General features: G+C 43.2%; 1 protein-coding gene across 1 annotated transcript in view; it reads right to left on the bottom strand.

Annotated features, from left to right (window-relative positions):
- Nucleotides 1-1,058: 1,058 nt before the first annotated feature.
- Nucleotides 1,059-24,849, bottom strand: part of slc17a8 (solute carrier family 17 member 8) — a gene marked incomplete at both ends in the record, with an annotated part of 218,329 nt that continues 194,538 nt past the window's right edge. Inside the window, 2 exons of the mRNA XM_084335382.1 lie at nt 1,059-1,400; nt 3,642-3,769. Coding sequence (XP_084191508.1) covers nt 1,059-1,400; nt 3,642-3,769 — 470 coding nt within the window. The remainder of the gene's footprint in view (nt 1,401-3,641; nt 3,770-24,849) is intronic.

Raw genomic sequence — 24,849 nt, 5'->3', positions numbered from 1 at the left:
CGTTCAACTTGTTCCCTCTTTACCAGCACCATGAGTTAAAGATGGTAACATATTAGGCCTAATGCTGGAAGTAGTGGATTGACTGCTCAGACACAGAGAGCAAAGCTTCACTGTGGTTTAGTGACATTACTGAACAGTAGCAAATAGGTACAAGCAACAACAGAAAAGAAAACCATTCATCTAATTTCATCAGCTTAATTTAACACTGTGGTCTGCTCCGGTGGTCGATATTAACGCTATCGAACCCAGTAACATTCCATAAGCATATCTCTTTTTTCACATTGCATAGCTGACACAAAAAACATTTCAAAAACGTATTTTACATAGTTCAAAAGTATAAGCCACGTAAAATTTCATTCAAATGTCCCATTTCACCACCAGCACATTCAGTGCAAAAGATGGGGTTTGGTTCAAGGTCAGCACCTATGTGGAGCCCCGCCCCCTTTCTTGATCCTCCAATCACAATCGTTGTTTGTTCTCGGACGAACGTGAAGCGACGTTTGTGATTGGAGGATCAAGAAAAGAGAGCGGGGCTTAGGATGGGTCAATTTGCAGGAAAGGTAAAGCAAGGTTTGATATGTACAGTGAAGTGAGGTTTGAAATTGGATGTATTTTATCTACTCTTTATCTAAACCATGTTTGTTGGATAATCTTTTCGCTATAATTGTTTTGTTCATAATCGTCATAATTAGTTTCATTATATCATGAAACACTTATTTTAGTTCTAACCCACACAGACCATCTTTAATACACTTTTTATAGTCCAATATTTAGCTTCACTTAAAAATGAGAAACAAAATTTGTATTTTTTTTATTAGCTATTTTGATTTTCTTCTGTCACGACATTCACCCATCCAGTATTAGGTAAACACAATAAAATCGGTAAATTGACAAAAAGAAAACGACAAAAAGGCCAGTTTGTGGTGACTGATGGCTGCTGTTCTTTCTGCGTCTTGACATTACCTCGCTCTGACAGTTCCACGGGTATGAATCTGACCCTTAACCCTTGATCCCAGGGTTCGCAATGAACGGGAAGTTCCTAGCCCAATAGGGCTTCATCACTGGTACTGCTCCTGGTAATTTCCATTCCCATAATGCTGACTCCCATCCTCCTCCTCCTCCTCCTGCATGGTCTGTCCCCTCTTTTTCAAGCCCTGTTTTCGACCAGGGGAGTTGTCTGTGGTTCCGTAACTCTTCTTGGGCGTCGTGGCGATCTCCATGTTCAGCTCCGACTCTTCGGCCAGCTCGTCCTCGTCGATGATGCCACATTTGTCTTCGCTCGTGTCCTCGGGATCGGCCCACTCCTGCTCCTCCCCCGAGGCGAAGATGGCGTAGAAGATGACCCCGGAGTAATGGACCATGGACGCGATCAGGAACACGTTCTGCCACTCAAGACGAGTCTAAGACCGGGAAGAGAAGGGTCAAAAGTCAATGCGCTTCCTATCGCGGAGGAATTTAGTGATGTTTCAGATGTTTACTAGATTAGATTAGCCTCTTAACATGGGGGCAGAAAAGTGGCCATTTTCGTTTTCGTTTTTGAGGACTGCATACCTTTTTTGCAAACCAAAATACTATACTTTATACTTATAGCACATGCATACGCCTGGTCTCTTTTGAAAGATAACATTCTAAAGTTTATGATACAATAAAGACACTTTTAGTGCTAATGAAATAGAGTAACATAGGTCTGAACTTGAGTTGTAGAAAAACTTGTTACTCAAGTTTTTCTGTAGTAGTTAGTAGTCCAGAAGTAGTATTTCCCCAGAAATTCGTATGGCTTAAACAACTCCCGATCCATAGCCTGAAGTCTTATGTAGCAAATTTCATAAAGATCTGTTCAGAAATGAGTGATTAGGAGTGATTTTGGTAAACTGTGTACAAAAGAAAAGTTCAGTTTATAGTATACTTATAGTATACTTCAATTCATTCTCCGGTTTTTCTCTTCCTGTTTTCGCTCGCGAGTTTTTCACCTAGATCCCTGATTCGTACATCCCCAGGTGGAGTATCATTGGTCCAATCATTTTCGAGATCGCCAAATGATTGACGGAACTAGAGCCCCAAGAGTCGGTAGTAGTATTTGCGCAATATCGTGTACTTTGCGCAAACCTCAAATATCGGCATGTAACTCGAGAACCGCTGAACGGATTTTGTCACCTGAAATGGCTATCGACAGGCAACAAATGGGGCTTTAATTCGATATATATATATTGTATTAAAAAATATGCACTAGAGGTCGCCAAAGTGCCTGTAGGCAAATCGTCCTCAAAAGGGCCCACCTTGGTTAAGTGGCTAAATTAGATTAGATTAGACTCATATGTATTGTAATTATACAGCACAAGTACAGTAAAACAAAAAGAAGTTTGGCATCCAACCAGATGGTACACTTATTTTCATTTTACCATTAGAATATAATCTAAATGCCTCTGCAATAGGAATTTAGCAATGTTTCAGATCTTTATTATGGAGATACAAATTGACTTTAGTTGGCTTGGTCACAATATACACATAGAATTAATGACATAATGACACAAATTCATCTTATTTTAGATTAGATTAGATTTCATTGTCATTGTTACATCCCAATGTATGTGCTTCCCCAGTGTGTGTCTTGTTCTCCATTTTGTTTCCTCCCTCCAGCCAGAACCCGTCCTCCACCATTGGTCTCTGCTATGCCTGCCCCTCCATTGGTGGACTACATAGCAGCACAGCACTGATTGGTGGATGGGTTTCAAGACTCCAAGACCCAATCAATAACCATCACCCACCAACCGATCCCGGATCACCACACCCTGTTAAAACATGGCTGCTCACTTCAGGCATGCCTCTCTCTGGCATGAGGCTAGGCCTGGTGATATTTTGTAACCTTGACATTTGTTTATTGGCCTTTGTATTTGTGAAACTGCCTTTGTGTGTGTGGCCACAGAGAGAGCATAGATAGCTATAGATTGTTTTGTATATATTTTGCCATTCTTGTATATATCTCTAATGTGTGTTATTTTCCTCTTTTTCGGGAAGCATGGATGGGGTGATCTGCCATTTCCTTTGGACATTGTTTTTTCCTGTTTTTGTAAGGTAAGGGTAGATAATGTAATTTCTTTTACCATAGATTAGGTTGGTTTAGTTGGAGAATAGTGGCGTTTGTTTGTTGTTTTGGCCTTGGCTCACCCTTGAGCTACATGTGCTTCCTTTGCATTTACCAATAAATATCATTGTGTTTAAGAACTTGGTCCATCATTTCTATCAACCAACATTTATGTTACAGCCCTTTACCCTTAGACCCACAGGGGTCGTAACAGTCATTATACAGCAATACAGTACAGTACAACGGAAATAAGTTTAGCATCCAACCAAAATGCAAATGTAACAGTAAAGTGCATTGTATATTGTTGTTGCACTTTACTGTTACATTTGCACTGTGGTTGGATGCCACAAACGTTTTTGCCAAACATCTATCTAATGTAATCTAATCTAAAATAACATGAATTACTGTTATTACAACAATAACATAGCAATGATAAAAGATCAAATTGACTAACAATTTTATAAACCATTGGTACAACATCCTTGTATAGATGCATTTTCATACAATGAATACTTTGTTTAATTATAATTTGGTTATGAAAACGAGAGGGTTGTGATACCTTGTGTACAGTCAGGGCTCCGACAATCAGAGGACACACCATGCCAGACAGAGTTCCTACGCCATTGGAGATGCCCATCAGGATACTGGCATAGCGAGGGGCGATATCCAAATGATTGACATTAAACCCTGAGGGAAGGGTGAAAAGGTCAACCAGTGTTAAATTTCAAGAATCATATCTGAGTTGGGGCGCCCCGGTGGCGCACCACGTACATACGCTCAGCGTAAACCACAGCGTCCTGGGTTCGAATCAGGCCCATGACATGTGCTGCATGTCTTCCCCCATCTCTCTCTCTCCCAAATAATTTCCAAACTGTTGAAGTCACAAAGGTCTATGTTCTGGTTCTGATGAGATCAGAACCGGCTTGATCCTACTCTGCGTTGTGAAATTGTGTCTCCTAAAAACCCTTGTACTTTCAAAAGACCAACTGGTCTTGTTCGACAGCAGCTAAGCAGGAGAAATGACGGAGAAGGTGTACCAGCATCTGTTTAATTCAAAGTTAACGGTGTAATCTCAATGGTTCTGGTTCAATTACAATAAAGAACACTATAATATTCAAGGTACCGGAGCACTATGCCGCTCGTCCTACTAAGAAAGCAGATTAAAGAATGATAGTTGTTGAGTTGTTGATGCTCTTTGCTGTCTGGCTGACAAACAAAGAAAGTCTTTTCTCCCTCCAAAAGCTCTTTTCCGTTTGTTCTCCTCTGCCCGCGCCTTCCTCTGTGTGAAAAGGTGGGTGTTGTCCTGTGTCGGTTCCATTTTTAGTGTCTCCCCACCTTCCCATTTTATCCATGAGCCAGAGACCCTGGGCGTGACGTCACCAAGTGACCTCACGCATAGGATTTCCACCCAATCGCGAGCCTTCACAGAGTATTTGAAAAAGAGGGGCCGTCCCCTGAGGCCCACCAGCTATTTCCTTTGTTTTCCAATCAAAGAATAAATACCGTCTAACTAACATAATACTTTGGTTGTTGAACCCAAGATATATATATTCGAATTGAGATTGATTTCATAAACAGAGAGATATAATTTTTGAACAGTTTCTTGTGATGCTAAATGAGAATCACAGTAGTTTTATCATTTAAGCCCACTTCCAGTTTCCTAATCATATTTTTTAACTTAAATCAATATCTATTTTATACAGTTATTATTCAACACATTTAAGTATTTTCCAATGTAGATTCAGAAGTGGCCTATTTTAAACTCTGTGATTCTTATTCATAAACATGGCATATTTTATATCATTAGATTCAGAATTGTTATCACAATATAACAGGACCCTTTGTAGTTCATATTAAACTAATCTAAGTATAGAAACAGACATTTGAAAGTGTACTTGAGTTACTGAGAATGGTGACGCTTTTCTCCTCCCCTACATCTGTCTCTCAACATGTAATACTCAGACCAGATGGCCTGGCCTCGGGGCATGAGATAACGACTTCCTGTGATGTAGTCAGGCCACAGGACCAGTTTAACAGATAACACAGGATATGTGACTCCTGATCTTTTGTCTGCAGCTGCCAACAGTTGTATGCAAATCACCTCCTGTTGTGAGCCCCCGGTCTCTGTAAACACACACACTCTCTAAGCTTGTCACCCTAGTCAAATCAGGTTTAAACTATATTTGATTGGCAATCTTTCCACTTTGACTGTTTCTACAAGACTAGAACACATGATTTTGATTTGAACACCAGTTTCAGGCAAAATATGTCTATCTATGGTTACCAAATACTACTGCACTGTCCTATCCACAATAAAGCGCAAATGCCCTAAAAACATATCATAAAAACAACCTGAGATTCCTTTCAATCCATCCAAAAACTACTTGTATCGTTTGTTGTTGTTTCTTTAAACATTGGAACCAGAAATTGCATTTGTTGGCAGTGCTAGTGGAGGTCAGTGAGGACAGGAAGTCCCTCCCCTTCCGCCGGAACTGGGACCCTATTTTAGAAATAATATGAACGGTAGTCAAATCAAATCAAATACAATTTATTTGTAATGCCCGACAACACACGTTAATGTCCCCATGGGCCGGACACGTCTTCTTTAAACAAGTCAAGAAGAAACATCACAATTGTTAAAGTTAGAGGTTATATGTAGGGTTGCAATTAACTGTCTAACTGTACTCAACTGCTTCCACTGACTGTATGTATATCTGTGTCCACTGGAGGGCGCTATAGGCAGAGCCATTCATGATGCCACCAGGTGGCGAGTATAAAAAGAGTTGTCTCCTCCTCCTCTACTTCTTCTCACATCTGCCTCTCACGGAGAGGAGATCTCAATGTGCTGCTGTGCTATGAATCATTGTACATAATAAACCACGCTGATTAAGGGCTAAAGGTAGAAACCATGCCTCATGTCTATATTATTGTCGCCCCATAGCCAATTCTGTCAACAGGTTATGGGCCCAGATCTCGCAGGGGCGAAATAATAAGGGTAGCTAGCTTAGCTGAAGTGTAGGCCAGGTTAGCACCGGGAGAACCGCGTGGCTAGACGCTAGGCCAACGGAGCTAAAGCTACGCCTACCATCAAAAAGGAGGATGGCGACCAAGGGAAGGAGCAAATGGCCCTCAATCCATGGAAAGGCGGAGGAATATGAGCTCTGGGAAGAGCGCATGCTATGCTGCATGCACGGCGTGGGACTCAAGGCGGTGATCTTGGCGGCCCCCACGAGAGACCTGACGGCGGAGGCACAAGCCCAAGACGACAAGCTTAATGCGGACGCATACTGTGAGTTGGCACCGCTGCTCGACGATACAAGCTTGGGGCTAATATTCCGCGACATGAAGGACAAAGGCAGAGAAAGCCTGGAAGTGTTGAGGGAGCATTACATCGGACAAGGAAGACCCCGAGTAGTGTCCCTCTACATAACGTTAACGGCTCTGAAGAAGGGGCACACAGAGACGGTGACAGAATACATCATCCGAGCTGAGCAGATCATCACGGCGCTTAAGAGTGCAGGAGAGGCACCGAGCGAGGGGCTAATGATGGCGATGGTGATGAGAGGACTACCGGAGTCGTACAAGCCGTTCACGCTACTGGTTACCCACGGTTCAACGGACATGACGTTGGGACAGTTCAAAGCCAAGCTGCGGAACTTTGAGGCCTCAGAAGATATCCACCCAGCCGCCATGGAGGCGGGGGGGATAGCGCTGAAGGCCCGAGCGACAAAGATGGAGAAGGCCAGGCCCACGACGGAGCTGATGTGTTGGAGATGCGGAGAGAATGGGCATCGGAGGGATAACTGCACCAAGACTGTCTGGTGTAGTTTCTGCAGATCCTCGGGGCACACAGACAAAGAGTGCCGAAAGAAACGAGGCCAGAACGCTCGATACGCACATGGGCAAGATGGCGGCCATAGACGAGGCGACGCCTATAGACAAGATGGCGGCGATGGACGAGATCGCGGCTACGGACAAGATGGCGACGATGGACGAGATCGCGGCTATGGTCAAGATGGCGGCTGTGGACGAGATGACGACTACAGACAAGATGGCGGCAACGGTGGACGTGAGGCGAGTCGAGATGACGCCCGGAGAGCGGCAGGACGAGAGGACTTCGTTTTCGGGGCGCAGACTACGTACGTCACCTGGCCAACACAGCACCCGCAGTTCCCGAGGAAGGGACTAATCGTGGACACAGGTGCGTCGTCCCACATCATCAACGACAGGAACAGTTTCAAGAACTTTGACAAATCCTTCGAGCCGGAGGGACACAGCATGGAGCTGGCAGACGGGAAGCGCACCTACGGGTTGGCGCAAGGGAGAGGAGACGCACAGGTGTGCCTCATAGACAGTGAGGGGCGCCGGTGTACAGTGACATTGAAGGACGCTCTCTATATACCCTCGTTCCCACAAGAACTATTCTCAGTAAAGTCTGCTACTGCTAACGGCGCCGAGGTGTTCTTCAGTGAAGGTAAAGATGTTATTGTAGAACAAGACGGTACACGGTTTAACATTGACGTGTATAAGAGAATGTATTACCTACAAACGGAGTGTAATAACAATGATAAATGTAATGTGACTGTTAGTCATGACATCCAGACATGGCATGAAATCATGGGTCATTGTAATCACAAGGATTTACTGAAGCTGCAAGCAGTGACAGACGGTATGCACATTAAAGGTAAACCCTCTTTGTACAACACTAATGTGTTTAAACCTCGACGTATATATTAACTAAGACCTTCTACTAACTATATCAAAAGAAAGAATCAACATGGGATCAAAGAAAGAACCTGGAAAGAGACGCGGAGCAGACAACCTAACGGGAGACCAGGCGGTGACACGCTCCGTGAAGGATAGAGCAGTGGAGATTGAGAAGAAAACAACCGACAATACCACCGTTTCCAACGCTCCTGCAACCTCATCCGAGACAGACATGGAGAATACACCACCCGATTTCGAGTCTCTGACTAATCTGATAAAGGACTTGACCGACAAGGTGGATAAAGCTGACGTCAAGGCTGGTAATATTGCTGATAGGGCTGATGCTAATGCTAACGCTTTCGAGTTATATATCGAGGCTAAATTCGAAGATTTTAAAACAGCGGCTGCAATACAAACCGAGCGTATTACTGCAGTTGAAAACACCGTGGGCGAATATACACTGAAAGTCGATGAGGGCAATAAGGCTCTTCATGATGAAATCGCCGAACTAGCGGTGGAGATGCAACTGGGTGACAAGGAGCTTTTGCAGAAGATACATGACAACAACGAGAAAACAATGGATAGGTTGCTCGATTTCGAACGTTACTCTCATAGATTTAATATCCGTATAGTGGGATTGGATGAATCAGTCAAATGCACAGACGACTCGTTTCCGTCAGTGTTAGTTGAAATTCTAGGTACAGAGACCCTCCCTACAATACCGACAGTGGACCATTGTAACAGAATCGGCACCCGAGACTACAGCGGCAACAAAGTGAGGGTGATCATTGCTACCCTGCGTAAAACTTCAATAAGAGACACGATCATCAGGGATGCACGTAAGCAATGGGGAAAACTGAAATACAAAGGTAAACAAGTGTCGTTCTACGAAGATATGTGCAGGGAGGCTATAAACCTACGAGCCTGTTACAAGGATGTGATGCAGCAGCTCTATGAGAAAAATCTCCATCCTAGCCTACGTTATCCAGCGATTCTTTCCATTGTGGGGGAAATGGAATAAGGATCGGGCTACGTTCGCCTGAAGCGGCCAAAGAGTACATGAAGGAAACACATTGTGGATGACAAGTTTATTCATCTTTTTTCATTTTTTATTATCTATGTTGGATAACTTTGCTATGGCTCGGACATCAAAAATGGCACCAAACAAGCTTTTTGACAACATTGAGGTACAAATAGTTTAATACGAAACGCTAGACGCTATATTTATAGATTTATGGTTTTGTGCAGGTAATGATCTGACGTCGACATTTTGGAACATTCTGGAACATTCTGGATTCTTTTTCGATCGCTTTGTGTCATATTGGAATATACTGGAATACACTGGAATGACATAACTCTATGGCAGGAAGAATACAAGTGGATCGGTGGCTAACTTTCTGGAATACACCGGACTTTTACAATGAAGGCCTGGGAACAATAACATTCGGTATGTACCTGCACATGAACCAGATATGGAAGATCAATAAACCTTCATAACGGTTTAATGCCCACCCTTCTCGGGGGACGAACTGCATACAAGGATTTAAAAACCTCATTTTCATCTAAAGGTGTAAGCTTGGCAAAGTTATTTTAAAAATCTTAAGCAATTGTTCCCTAACTTTAGGGATTTCTATAATTTAGTTCTAAACATCTTTCTTTCTTTTTCTCTGTTTTCTGAAAGGTTCCAACATATACATGCTAGTAGAAGGTTCAAATGAGTATACTAATTGAGGCATATTTTTCATTTTTCATTTTACTTTTTATTACATTAAAGGGAGAGTGGCTAGGCCACGAGTGACATTCTATTAAATTAGAATTAAAGTTTTAGATCCTATGGCAATTGGCATAGGAAAGTTAAGGATAAATGGCTCACTCTGGGCTAACCGATGGTGTAAGGGAGGGAGTTGTACGCGAAGGTGGTGTCAAAGGAACACAGCCTTGTACTGCTCTTTGAGGGAGGGGGGTTTAGGGTATTATTTGTATATATGTATGTTTTTAAGCTCGGCTCTCAACGGGACCTCAATAATTGGATATATATCCATTGTGAATTCGTACTCCAGACGCATTACTAACAAGCACACAACAACATGTATAGATTATGGCTAGTTTAAATATAATGATCTGGAATACTGGGGGAATAAATAAACAACATAAACGCAAAAGTGTGCTCACACTGATGAAAAAAACAGGTTGATGTGGCTCTTCTAAGCGAAACGCACCTTTTAGTGGAAGACAAAGCAACGCCAGCGGACAACATATATCATAACATTAGTCACTCTTCCTTTGGAACAAGATCCCGTGGAGTTGCTATAGTCGCGAAACGGAAGTTGAATATTGAATTGCAGGAAGTATGGTCTGATACAGATGGTCGGATAACCATAGCTAAAATTGTATACAGGAACAGGAAAATAGCGTTGGTAGCGGCATATGCCCCAAATCTTTACGAGGCTAATTTCTACGCTACACTTACCAGAACAATGTTAAACTTCCCTGAATACTCATTTATAATTGGCGCAGATTTTAATGCCATTTGGGATCCCGGGATGGATAAATCTTATCCCACCTTTTCCAATTATCAGAAAAATTCATCTAATGCATTAAAGGATTGGTCTAAGAATATAAGTGTAAATGACCTATGGCGATCACTCAACCCTATGACCCGAAAGTACTCTTGTCGATCTGCAAGACACAACACATTTTCCAGAATAGATTATGTTTTTGCATCCCCTAGACTATTTGATAACTATGACGTGGAAATGGTACCCAATCAGATCACTGTTATTTACTCTTAAAAGGATCATTTGGTATACTGTCATCCCGAGCCCCAAGATGGCGATTTAACTCGATATTGCTGAAAAACAAGGAATTCATTACACAATTCAAAGAAGCTCTTGCTGTATTCCTGCTGGAGAATGCGCAATCGGTACAGGACCCCAGAATATTATGGATGTCGGTAAAGGGATTTATCAGGGATTTTACCGGGGTCTTTTCCTCCAAAATACGCAAGAATCGTTGTTCAAAACTGGCAGAGCTGGAAACGCTTTACTCTACGTTATCTTCCTCTTTACAATACAGCAGGGGTGTCAAACTCATTTTTACAGAGGGCCACATCAGCATTATGGTTGCCCTCAAAGGGCCAAAGACCATATAAATGTTAATGTAATGTAAAATAAATGTAGCTACTCATTTACATATTGTTAAACATGTTGTTTCTGTATTTATTACTTATTCAAGTTATACATATTGCATATGCATTTGCATAGATGTAAAAATATATGTTAGCTTATGTTATTTTAACAAATAATTTTAGTTTATCAGAACCCCATATTACTCCATCAATCAATGATCAAACCATTCAAGTAAATAACAAAGAAGAATATCATCAAATACAAGCTATGACATTAAGTTTGTTCAAAACCTTTTTGTCACAGTCAAGAGGGGCAGAACTAACAACTGTGAGCTGCAAAGAACACGTGGGACAGATGTAGCAGATGTTACAAAAACAAATGGCTGCACACAACCTTGCAGAGGCCATACATCCAACTAATGGAAGATAGTTTAATTAACTTTAATTAACAGATTGCAGAATGGGTACAGTACAGTACAGCTCAATACACACAATTGTTAAGGGGATGCAGACCAGAGAAAGACTTTCGACTTGTTTACATCAGGGTCCCCCATTTTCAATTCGTAATGAAATTGCTATTATGTGTCTGCATGAACACACAACTGTAACTGTACTCAAAAATAACAAAATAAGGGTTGTCTCAGTTCACAACTATATTGGTCAAGTTTTGGGTGGGACTTGTTTGCGTCCCTACAGCTTCTTATTCAATTGAGCGAGATGCTCGGTTATGTCACACAGCCAGTTTGCATCTGACAGTTCAGACAATATTTCTTCAACCCTTTGTTACCTATTCTGCCTGGATCTTTTTTGTATTTTGGGCTGTAAAATTGTCAAAGAATGTCTGAGGAGTAAGTGCTTTTGGCTTTTTTCCTTTGTTACTTCATCAATACCTCAGATGTTCAACATACATGTATGTGTAAGAATGTGTAATAACTAAGGCTGTCAAAGTTAAAGCTTTATTAACGCATTAACCCACAATTATTTTAACACTGCTATTTTTTAACCCAATATTAATGTTAAAAAAAAAAAAAAAAAAATGTTTACCTGAGCTCTTGGGGGGCCACATCAAATGACGTGGCGGGCCGGATTTGGCCCGCGGGCCGTGAGTTTGACACCTATGCAATACAGCTACTCGGTTCGATTGGAATCTCAAATTACTGTGTTAAAAAAAGAGATTAATGCCATTTTAAAACAACAATCTGAAGTTCAAATACGTAGCACAAGACAACAGTATTACTTTCATGGTTCTAAACCAAGTCACCTACTAGCTATGCAGATACGAGCCAACACAAAATGTGCAGATATCCCTACTATTAAGGCACAGCAAGGACTTGTTACAGACCCTAAAAAAATCAACGAGACATTCAAAAAAATTTACTCCAACTTGTACAAATCAGAAATGGCCTTCGATCAAAACAAAATGGACATATATCTTAATCAAATTAACCTTCCTAAACTATCAGAGGATGACGCTAAACACTTAGAAACACCCATCACACTAGATGAACTTAGGGAGGCCATTTCTGAAATGCAAAGTGGTAAGGCTCCTGGAAGGGACGGTATCCCACCAGAAATGTACCTCTCATGCTGGGATGTAATAGGACCCCTATTACTTAATATGATTTTATACTCAATTAAGGAGGGGAATTTCCATAAGATCGACAATATTGCACTCATAACAGTCCTCCTTAAAAAAGACAAAGACCCCACCGATTGCGGTAGTTATAGACTCTTGAGCCTCCTCAGAACCGATATCAAGCTGTATTCCAAGGTATTAGCCATCAGACTTCAAAAGCATTTGACGTCTTTAGTTCATTCTGATCAGACTGGCTTCATAAGAGGCCGCTTGATCACGAATAATATAAGACGGTTATTACACGTGTTAGATGCCAGCAAGGATGACACCCCACCTATAACGATGTTGTCCCTGGATGCGATGAAAGCCTTTGATAGGTTGGAATGGTCTTATTTATGGGCAGTACTAGAAAGGATGGGATTAGGAAAAGGATTCATTGATATGATTAAAGTATTATACAAAGACCCATCGGCCATGATTACAACAGGTATAATCACCTCCGAAATCTTTCCGGTATCACGCTCTTCCAGACAGGGTTGCCCTCTTAGTCCCGGACTATTCGCTTTATCATTAGAGCCTTTAGCACAATATATAAGACAATCCCAATCCATAGAACCAATCGAAATTAAGGGCACACAACATCATATTAGTTTATATGCGGACGACGTAATATTGTTCATGCAAAACCCTAACACTTCAATGCCTCATCTTCTCAAGTTGATTGATGACTTTGGTAATTTATCGGGATTTAGGATAAATTGGCCAAAGTCGGCCTTCCTTCCACTTAATGCCCCTGCAAAGAATATACTCCTTCCAGAAAAAATACCAATGGTTAAACACTTCAGATGTTTAGGAGTTGAGGTATTCCCTACTATAAGCCAAACGGTGAAGTACAATTACATAAAATTCCAAGATAAGATCAAATACGACTTTGACAGGTGGTCCAAACTTAAAAACTCAGTACAGGCACGAGTATCAATAGTTAAGATGGATGTTTTACCTAGAATCAACTTCATTAGCTCAATGTTACAGTTACCCCCTCCTGATGGTTACTGGAAAAAATTACACTCCACCGCATACAAATTTATTTGGAATAACAAACCTCCACGAATAAAAAGATCCACCGCACAGAGAAACAAAGCCGACAGAGGTATGGCATTTCCAGACTTTTACCACTATTTTAAAGCATACTCTTTAAGACCACTGACAACCTGGTTTGATTCCCAAGCATCTGTATCCTGGAGAAACTTAGAAGAAAATATAGTAGCACCACATAGACTGCAGGACATAGTATACACCATATTATCAATTAAGCAATGCGAATTGAAATTTGGCCCCCTTATTACTCATGTGATCCGGATATGGCGTGAAACACAAAGAAAATATTCTAACCAACATAAATGGCATAGTCATACTCCCCTATTCAATAACAATGCACTCCTTATTGGAAAACGACCTATAAGATACCCCAAATGGGAAAAGCAGGGCATACACACATTGGGAGATGTTTTCAACAAACAGGGTTTTTGTAGCTATCAGGACATACATAAAAAATGTAACCTCACCAGTTCCACATATTATTTTTACGCACAGTTATTGGATTGTTTGAAGGCTCATGGAGTCCCATTAAGGATACCAATTGAGCACCACATATATCACAAATTCTTCTATGAAAGAGAGACATCGAGAGGCTTCGTATCTGATTTGTATCATCACTTACTAACGTCCTCGTATGGAATCCTCCCCCTAGACTCAGTCTGGAGGAGGGATATACCAGACTTGGAAATAGATTTTGATTGGCAAGAAGTCTGGGCAAACGTTCGAATTGCGTCACGTAACCCGGACCATCAACAAATTAATCTTATGTGTATTGGGATTGCCCACCGGTTAAGATATTCTGGAAAGAAGTGTCCCAGCAATTATCAGAATTCTTATTTCTGAACATACCTGTACACCCCTCTGTATTGTTGTTGAATGATGTTTTTCAGTTTACAGCCCCTATACAGCTAAATAGACTAGTTTTATCTGGTCTCACAGCGGCTAAAAAGCTGATAGCATCACGATGGTTTCAACCGGAAAAAATGTGCCGGAAGGTATGGGTTCTTACCTATCTCGATGTGATTTATCTAGAAATGTCTACAGCAAGAATTTTAGGTGTCAGTGAAACCAACATTGCAATCTGGTTAGAAGTGGTGGAGAGAATAAAAGCTAGCATATGAATTGTAGTGCCTGGTTAGAAACAAATGAAAATGGATGGATTATCCATGTGGGGGTCCGGGGGGGGGTGAGCGAGCAGGAGCATATGTATGTAGGGTATTAGATAGCAAGTATTAGGTATATATCTCGTATACTACATTTATAATGATTCAAATGGTGATTTCATTGGATGTTTACCGTTAGTGCTTGTGTGTCTAATTTGATGTTATGTTTAAAAAATAATAAAAAAAAAAAAAATACAAAAAAAAGAGAAGTTCCTTGCCGATATAGCCCCTTATGGGGACATAAAATGTTTGAGGTCAGACAACGGACAGAGTTTACAAACAGAGAGTTCCAATCACTGTTGAGAAGGAACAAGATCAGACACGAGACGTCATGTCCCTACTCCCCACATCAGAACGGGGTAGCAGAGAGGGAATGGCGCACTCTTTTCGAAATGGCCAGGTGTAAGCTAGACGATAGTAACATGCCGAAGAGCCTGTGGCATTATGCGGTACAAGAAGCCGCTTACACCAGAAACAGGTGTTTTAATAAACACACAGGCACCACCCCATATACGGCAATATGCCGGAATGCACAAATTCGGATCAGTGTGCTATGCTTACCAGCAGGACAGAGGCAAGCTTGAGTCCAGATGTGAAAAATTACTCGTTGTAGGACACGACAAAGGGAGCCCCGCACTCCTAGTCTACTATCCCGGTAAAGGGAAGGTGCAAAAGCACAGACTAGTGAAATTTGTCACAAAGACAACGTGCGAAATCGAGACACAGACAGAGGAGCCATGGCTGGACTCTGGGGTAAGGTATGGAGGAACAGAGACACCACAGCCTAGTGTACTGAGCACAGATGTGCAGGCAGACAGCCAGCCACCCCCAGAGGACGATGACGAGGAGCATCCGAGGGTGACGTCACGTGCCCCAAGCAGTGGGAGGTATCCCTCACGGGAACACAAACCCCCAAAATATCTGAAAGATTATGCCCGGAGAGGAAGTGACGAGGATGACAGTACACTCACCAGTATTGATTACTGCTACAGAGTAGTGTGTGGCGTGCCTCAGTCCTTTAAGGAAGCCATAGTGTCCCCAGAGTTGAGTAAGTGGGAGAGAGCGATGGATGAGGAGATGAGGTCCTTAGAGGACAACCACACCTTTACCCTCACCAAGTTGCCAGAGGGCAGACAGTGGGAGGGAAATGGGTGTACTCAATCAAGGAAGGGATCGAAGGCCACGAAAAGTACAAAGCAAGATTTGTAGCTAAGGGTTTCAGTCAGAGGGAGGGGATAGACTATGGGGAAACATTCTCCCCCACGGCCAATCTGACCAGTGTAAGGGTAGTGGTTCAGAAAGCAGCTGAGGACAACCTGATTTTACATCAGATGGATGTGAAGACAGCCTATCTGCACGCACCCATAGATAGGGAGATATATATGGAACAACCGGAAGGTTACGAAAAGAAAGGAGAGAAGCTAGTGTGCAAGCTAGAAAAATCCATTTACGGCCTGAAACAGTCTGGGCGAAATTGGAACGAGATGCTTCACACATGTCTCATTGAGGATCACTTCCTACAGAATCCAGTAGACCCCTGTGTTTACTCAAGGGAGTCAAAAGAGTCAGGAAAAGTGATAATCGTCATTTGGGTGGATGATTTGATCATCGCAGCAGACAACACTAGAAACATAGATCAGGTGAAAGGTATGCTCTCCACCAGATTCAAAATGAAAGACCTTGGCAGGTTAAAGCATTTCCTAGGCATGGACTTTGAACAGTCTGCCAATTGTGTAACAGTATCCCAGAAGAGATATGTGGAAAAGATCCTGAAACGTTTTGACATGCAGGAATGTAGAACAAGGGAAACACCATGTGATCAAAAACTGGATTACCAGGAGGATGCTCAGAAACTGACAGATGTAAAAATGTACAGGGAAGCTGTGGGTAGCCTCATCTATTTGACAACATGTACTCGCCCTGACCTATGTTTTGTAGTGAGTAAGTTGTCCCAGCATTTTGCTGATCCCACAGAGGAGCACTGGATTACGGTAAAACATGTTTTTCGTTATCTCAAAGGTACAGTAGGTAAACAGCTGTGCTTCAGAAAGAGCAGCGAGGGCTTAGGGCTTAAAGCCTACAGTGATGCAGACTGGGCTGCTGACATCACAGATAGAAGGAGTACCACAGGATATTGTGTTAGTTTGAACACAAACAGCTCACTGGTTTCATGGAAAACTAAGAAGCAGCCCACAGTGGCACTGTCAACTTGTGAAGCCAAATACATGGCTCTGGCCATGACAATACAGGAGTGTATTTATCTAGAACAACTGCTCGAAGGGATGGATACCTATGTATATAAGAAGACGGTTGTTTATGAGGACAACCAGGGAACCATTGCCATTGCGAGAAACCCTGTGTGCCGACAGAGGTGTAAGCATGTGGATATAAAGTACCATTTCATCAGATCTGTCATCAGAGAAGAAAGGATGACACTGGTTTATTGTCCAACAGACGACATGGTAGCAGACGCTATGACGAAGCCTGCTTCCAAACTGAAACTGAAAAGATTTGCAGAGGTCATGTTTGGTGTGTAAATATTGACTGCCATATTCTTTTTGATGTTCTAAACTGTGTTATTTTCTTTGTAAATTGTTTTGAAGAAGTCATACAGTGTGTTAAAACAACCCTAAGTGGGAGTGTTAAAGTTAGAGGTTATATGTAGGGTTGCAATTAACTGTCTAACTGTACTCAACTGCTTCCACTGACTGTATGTATATCTGTGTCCACTGGAGGGCGCTATAGGCGGAGCCATTCATGATGCCACCAGGTGGCGAGTATAAAAAGAGTTGTCTCCTCCTCCTCTACTTCTTCTCACATCTGCCTCTCACGGAGAAGAGATCTCAATGTGCTGCTGTGCTATGAATCATTGTACATAATAAACCACGCTGATTAAGGGCTAAAGGTAGAAACCATGCCTCATGTCTATATTATTGTCGCCCCATAGCCAATTCTGTCAACAACAATAAATCAAGAACAAAACAAAAAACACCAAGTCAACGGCAAGAGACAAATAATTTGTCTCTTTGAATTGTGCCATGAATTACACATATTATGAGGTTTTAACATTGTAACTTAGCTAACTTGCTTGTCAATCAACTTTCTTCATCAAAAGCTATTGATGATGTTAGCTAACATTAGCTAACTTGCTTGTCAATCAACTTTCTTCATCAAAAGCCATCGATGATGTTGGCTAATATTAGCTAACTTGCTTGTCAACTTTCTTCATTATGTGTAATTCATGGCACAACTCTAAAAAATAATTATAAAAAAAAGATGTATCCCTCGCCACTGACAATCGTTCAAATTATTTTCCGAAATAGGGTTCCATGGTGGTTAGTGGAAGGGGAGGGACTTTGCATCTCTATTCATGCTTTGTGGCCTCATTGATCATGAGAGCCTGAAGCCATCGGAGGCACGTGCACCCAGAGGCGCGAAAGGAGCTGATAGGTTGAAGCACAGGGGGGTAAGTCCTGGATGCCTAGACTCACTAGCCCTTGGCTAACGGGTTGGACCCTTTAGTTGACTGGTTAGTACTGTTGCCTGTGGTCTGGGCAACCCATCTTCGATTACTATATATTAATTAATTAATTAATTAATATAGTTTCAAGTTTCAAGTTTCTTTAATAGTTGTCATACAGAAGTACAGAATACTTTCATACAAAATGCTTCTTACTGTTACGCTCCAGAGACTGTGCTAGACAAGATAGTATCAAATAACATAGTATAGCATGTAGTTTAGAAGAAGAAAATGAGGTCACAGTGTTCGGTATAGACATATGTACAATGTTCTGAGTTACCATATAATATACAATACTATGCAGTGTACTAATGTACAGTACTATATAGTGCAAAGCAGAAATGGGATGAGGTACAATTTAGGTACAATTTACAGTAAGGTGTACGAGTTGTAGTGCAATCCTTCATCAATAAATATAAAGTGTGGGGAGTGGGTGCTACAGTGTGTTTGTTTAAAGTGGGTGTGTGCTATAAAGTGTGTGGAGTGGGTGCTACAGTGTGTTTGTTTAAAGTGAGTGTGTGCGTGTGGATGTGTGTGCTATGTGCGTTTGGTGGTTGTTGTTGTGTAGGGGAGGATCTATGGTGGTTGTTGTTGTGTAGTGTTCATTCATTGTTCGTTTAGCAGCCTGATGGCCTGGGGATAGAAGCTTCTTCTGAGTCTTTCTGTGCTCGCCTTGAGACTCCGGTATCGCTTGCCTGACCGCAGCAGTTCAAAGAGGCAGTTGTTCGGGTGACTGGAGTCTTTAATGATTCTCTTAGCCTTGCCCTTGCAACGCTTGTTGTAAATGTTCTGGAGGGTGGGGAGCCCCCCTCCAATTGTGCGTTCGGCTGAACGTGTCACTCTTTGTAGTCTGCTTCGGTCTTGTGCAGTGCTATTCCCAAACCAGGAGGTGATGTTGCCGGTCAAGATGCTCTCTATTGTACATGAGTAGAAGTTCTTAAGGATCTTCTGACTGACTTGGAACTTCCTTAGGCGCCTGAGGAAGTAGAGGCGTTGTCGTGCCTTCTTCACAACACTGTCAATGTGTGTGGTCCATGTCAAGTCCTCGGATATGTAGGCTCCGAGGTACTTAAAGCTGTTGACTCTCTCAACCGGTGCCCCGTCGATGCTGAGGGGGCTGTAGTCCTTGACCCCCGACCTCCTGAAGTCCACAATCATCTCCTTTGTTTTGCTGACGTTCAGGGAGAGGCTGTTTTCCTGGCACCATCCCGCCAGGACCTTGACCTCTTCCAGGTAGGCCCTCTCGTCGTTGGCAGAGATCAGGCCCACCACCACTGTGTCGTCAGCAAATTTGATGATTGTATTGCTACTCCGCTGAGCCACACAGTCGTGTGTGTACAGGGAGTAGAGGAGGGGACTCAGAACATAGCCCTGGGGGGCCCCTATGTTGAGGGTGATGGATGAGGAGGTGCAGTTGCCTGCTCTCACCACCTGGGGTCTGCCAGTCAGGAAGTCCAGGACCCACTGGCAGAGGTCATAGTTCAAGCCCAGGTCCCTGAGCTTGGCTATGAGTATGGAGGGGACTATGGTATTGAATGCCGAGCTGTAGTCGATGAATAGCATTCTCACATAGTTCCCCTGCCTCTTGTCCAGGTGTGATGCTGCTGTGTGCAGCACATGGGCTATGGCGTCCTCCGTGGACCTGTTGGGGCGGTATGCAAATTGCAGGGGGTCCATGTTGATGGGGAGGGAGGAGCAGATGTAGCCCTTTACTAGCTTCTCAAAGCACTTCATGGCTATGGAGGTGAGAGCTACAGGGCGGTAGCCGTTGAGGCAAGCAGGCTTGGATTTTTTGGGTACAGGGATAATAGTGGACTTCTTCAGGCAGGTGGGGATGACAGCCTGTTCTAAGGACAGGTTGAAGATGTCAGTGAATACTGGGGCCAGTTGGTCGGCACAGACTTTTAGGACGCGGCCGGGGATGCCGTCCGGACCTGCTGCCTTCCTGATATTCACTTTTTTAAAGGTCCGCCTCACCTTATGCTCTGTTACCCTGAACACTGCGCCTCCATCAGCAGCCGACCCCCCCCCCCCCCCCATTGCCGTGGCTTGTGAGCTGGTGTTGTTATTACCAGCATCAAACCTCGCATAGAAGGTATTGAGGTCATTTGCTAAGGAGATGTCACTGTTCAGTTTGAGGGAGGCGCCTTTGTAGTCTGTCATCGTTTTGAGCCCCTGCCACATATCTCTAGAGTCAGCTTGTTCAAACTGGAGTTCAATTTTATCCCTGTAGCGCCGTTTGGCCTCTGACACTGTCCTCCTTATGTTGTATCGCGCCACCTTGTGGTCATTCATGTTGCCTGCCACTAGGCCGTCGTTGTATGCTTTGGTGCGCTCTCTCAGAGCTTCACGGACGGATTTGTCTACCCAGGGTTTTTGATTTGGGTAAACTCTCATTTTGGTAGTGGGGATTGTTTCTTCCACCATAGTACAAACATAGTTCAGCACTGTTTCCGTGTAGACATTAATGTTATCTGTGTCGCGGAACACATTCCAGTGTTTGCAGTGAAACGCAGACCGGAGCGTCTCCTCTGACGTCAAATCCCATTTCTGCACCTCTCGCGAGACTACAGGAGTACTTTTGATTCTCTGTTTGTACATTGGTGAAAGAAAGATTGACGCGTGATCTGATTTACCAAAGCCACTATCAGAATGAGCCTTGTAGCCACCTTTAAATTGCGTGTAACAGTGATCTAGGATGTTACCGCCTCTGGTGTTGCAAGTCACATGCTGATTGAAGTCAGGTAATACCTTTCTCAGATTGGCGCTATTGAAATCACCCAGAACCAAAATGGCGGCGTTAACGTTCGCCGCTTGTATTCTATTTACCTCGTCGTGGAGTCTGGAGAGCGCGACGTTGTTCCTGGCTTGCGGTGGAATATACACTCCGATCAGGATGATCGCCGTTAACTCCCTCGGGAGGAAGAAAGGACGACACTTGATGGTTATATATTCCAGGTCTGGGCAGCAGTGGCTCGATAGTTCCTTCACGTTGCCTGGATCGCTCCAATTGTTGTTCAACATGAAGGCTATTCCACCTCCACGCTGTTTGCCGGATTCTGCTGTTCTATCCTTGCGGTGAATGAAGAAGTGATCGGCCGGTTGAATGGCGTGGTCTGGGACTTCTGGCGCCAGCCACGTCTCGATGAAGCAGAGAACGTTACAGTCCCTAACGTCTCTCTGGAATTGAATCCTTACTCGGATGTCGTCTAGTTTATTGTCTATTGATTGTACATTGGCTAGCAATATACTGGGTAGTGGTGTCCTGTGCCGCCTGGTTCTCAGCCTGTTACGGACTCCAGCTCTCTTTCCTCGCCGTCTGGGTGCTTTGTCCCTGGGGGCGAGATCCGGTCCTGATGTCCTCAAGATCTCAACAGGCCATTGTTGCGGTTCAGAGAGCTGATCCAGTGAGTAATCCAGTCGGTAAGTTTCCCGTAATCCAATGTCTATAAGTGACTGACGGTCATACACATTAAATGCACCTACTGTTGGTACAGACAAAACTCTTAAAACTATAAATATTAACAAAAGTATGCACAGTCTCGACGGAGCGCACAGACAGGCAGCCGGTTGTAGCGGCGCCATTAATCTTATATATTAATATTACTATATAGCTACATATAATATATATATATGCTACATACATACATACATACATACATACATACATACATACATACATACATACATACATACATACATACATACATACATACATACATACATACATACATACATACATACATACATACAAACATACATACATACATACATACATACATACATACATACATACATACATACATACATACATACATACATACATACATACATACATACATACATACATACATTAGCTACATACATACTGTATATATGTGTGCGTATATGTATATATATATCATAACTATATAATAACTTATTATTGTGTAAGGTTCTCCAGATCTCTCCTGGTAGAGCAAGGTTTTGCTGTTTGAAGGCATTACCGATTCTACCTTAAAAAATTTTTGTGAACAAGTTTCTGGAGTCCTGGACTTTCCCTTGATAGTGTGCCATCTTATGTTTTGTATTATGCGAGTTTGTATTACAACCACAATATAAACAAATATAAGTTTCAAGTTTCTTTAATAGTTGTCATACAGAAGTACAGAATACTTTTATACAAAATGCTTCTTACTGTTACGCTCCAGAGACTGTGCAAGACAAGATAAGTATGAAATAAAATAACATAGTATAGCATGTAAATTAGAAGTAAAAAAATGAGGTCACAGTGTTCAATATAGACACATGTACAATGTTCGATGCAGAGTAGACGTAACTGAGTTACCATATAATATACAATACTGTGTAGTGTACTAATATACAATACTATATAGTGCAAGGCAGAAATAGGATGAGGTGCAATTTAGGTACAATTTACAGTAGGTGTACGAGTTGTAGTGCAAATCCTTTATCAATAAATATAAAGTGTGTTTGTGTGATCTAAAGTGTGGAGAGTGGGTGCTGCAGTGTGTTTGTTTGTTTAAGTGAGTGTGTGCGTGTGGGTGTGTGTGCTGTGAGCATTTGATGGTTGTTGCATAGTGTTTATTGTTCGTTTAGCAGCCTGATGGCCTGGGGATAGAAGCTTCTTCTGAGTCTTTCTGTGCTCGCCTTAAGACTCCGGTATCGCTTGCCTGATCGCAGCAGTTCAAAGAGGCAGTTGTTCGGGTGGCTCGAGTCCTTAATAATTCTCTTAGCCTTCCCCTTGCACCGCTTGTTGTAAATGTTCTGGAGGGTGGGAAGCCCCCCTCCAATTGTGCGTTCGGCTGAACGTGTCACTCTTTGTAGTCTGCTACGGTCTTGTGCAGTGCTATTCCCAAACCAGGAGGTGATGTTGCCAGTCAGGATGCTCTCTATTGTACATGAGTAGAAGTTCCTAAGGATCTTCTGACTGACTTGGAACATCCTTAGGCGCCTGAGGAAGTAGAGGCGTTGTCGTGCCTTCTTCACAACACTGTCAATGTGTGTGGTCCATGTCAAATCCTCAGATATGTGGGCTCCGAGGTACTTGAAACTGTTCACTCTCTCAACCGGTGCCCCGTCGATGCTGAGGGGGCTGTAGTCCTTGACCCCCGACCTCCTGAAGTCCACAATCATCTCTTTTGTTTTGCTGACGTTCAGGGAGAGGCAGTTCTCCTGACACCACTGTGACAGGTTCTCTACCTCTTCCAGGTAGGCCCTTTCGTCGTTGGCAGAGATCAGGCCCACCACTACTGTGTCATCAGCAAATTTGATGATGGTGTTGTTGTTCCGCTGTGCTACGCAGTCATGTGTGTACAGGGAGTAGAGGAGGGGGCTCAGAACACAGCCCTGGGGGGCCCCTATGTTGAGCGTGATGGATGAGGAGGTGCAGTTGCCTGCTCTTACCACCTGGGGTCTGCCCGTCAGGAAGTCCAAGACCCACTGGCAGAGGTCATAGTTCAAGCCCAGGTCCCTGAGCTTGGCTATGAGTTTGGAGGGGACTATGGTATTGAATGCTGAGCTGTAGTCGATGAACAGCATTCTCACATAGTTCCCCTGCCTCTTGTCCAGGTGTGATGCTGCTGTGTGCAGCACATGGGCTATGGCGTCCTCTGTGGACCTGTTGGGGCGATATGCAAATTGCAGAGGGTCCAGGTTGATGGGGAGGGAGGAACAGATGTAGCCCTTCACTAGCTTCTCGAAGCACTTCATGGCTATGGAGGTGAGGGCTACAGGGCGGTAGTCGTTGAGGCAAGCGGGCGTAGATTTTTTGGGTACAGGGATGATGGTGGACTTCTTCAGACAGGTGGGGATGACAGCCTGTTCCAAGGACAGGTTGAAGATGTCAGTGAATACCGGGGCCAGTTGGTCGGCACAGACTTTTAGGATGCGGCCGGGGATGCCGTCCGGTCCTGCTGCCTTCCTGATATTCACTTTTTTAAAGATCCGTCTCACCTCATGCCCTGAACACTGAGTCTCCATCAGCAGACCCCCCCCCCATTGCCGTGGTTTGTGGGCTGGTGTTTTTATTCACAGCCTCAAACCTCGCATAGAAGGAATTGAGATCATTTGCTAAGGAGATGTCATTGTTCAGTTTGAGGGAGGTGCCTTGTAATCTGTCATTGTTCTGAGGCCCTGCCACATGCCTCTAGAGTCAGCCTGTTCGAACTGAAGTTCAACTTTATCCCTGTAACGCCGTTTTGCCTCTTTTACTGCTCTCCTGACGTTGTATCTTGCCATCTTGTGTTCTTCCATGTTGCCTGTCTCCAGCCCGGTGTTGTATGCTGATGTGCGCACTTTCAGAGCCTCATGGACGGATTTGTCTACCCAGGGCTTTTGATTTGGGTAGATTTTAATTGTGGTGGAGGGGATTGTTTCTTCTACCAGAGTACAGACATAGTCAAGCACCGTTTCAGTGTATTCGTTAATATTGGCTGTGTTATCACGGAATACACTCCAGTCTGTGCATTCAAGTGCAGCTTGGAGTGACTCCTCTGACGTCACGGCCCAACGCTTAACCTCTCGCGCGAACTTGTAAGTCGCTTTGGATAAAAGCGTCAGCTAAATGACTAAATG

This window comes from Notolepis coatsorum (assembly GCF_963971535.1).
Source record: "Notolepis coatsorum genome assembly, chromosome: 18".
NCBI classification, from domain to species: Eukaryota; Metazoa; Chordata; class Actinopteri; order Aulopiformes; family Paralepididae; genus Notolepis; species Notolepis coatsorum.
This window is presented reverse-complemented; position numbering and strand designations above follow the sequence as displayed.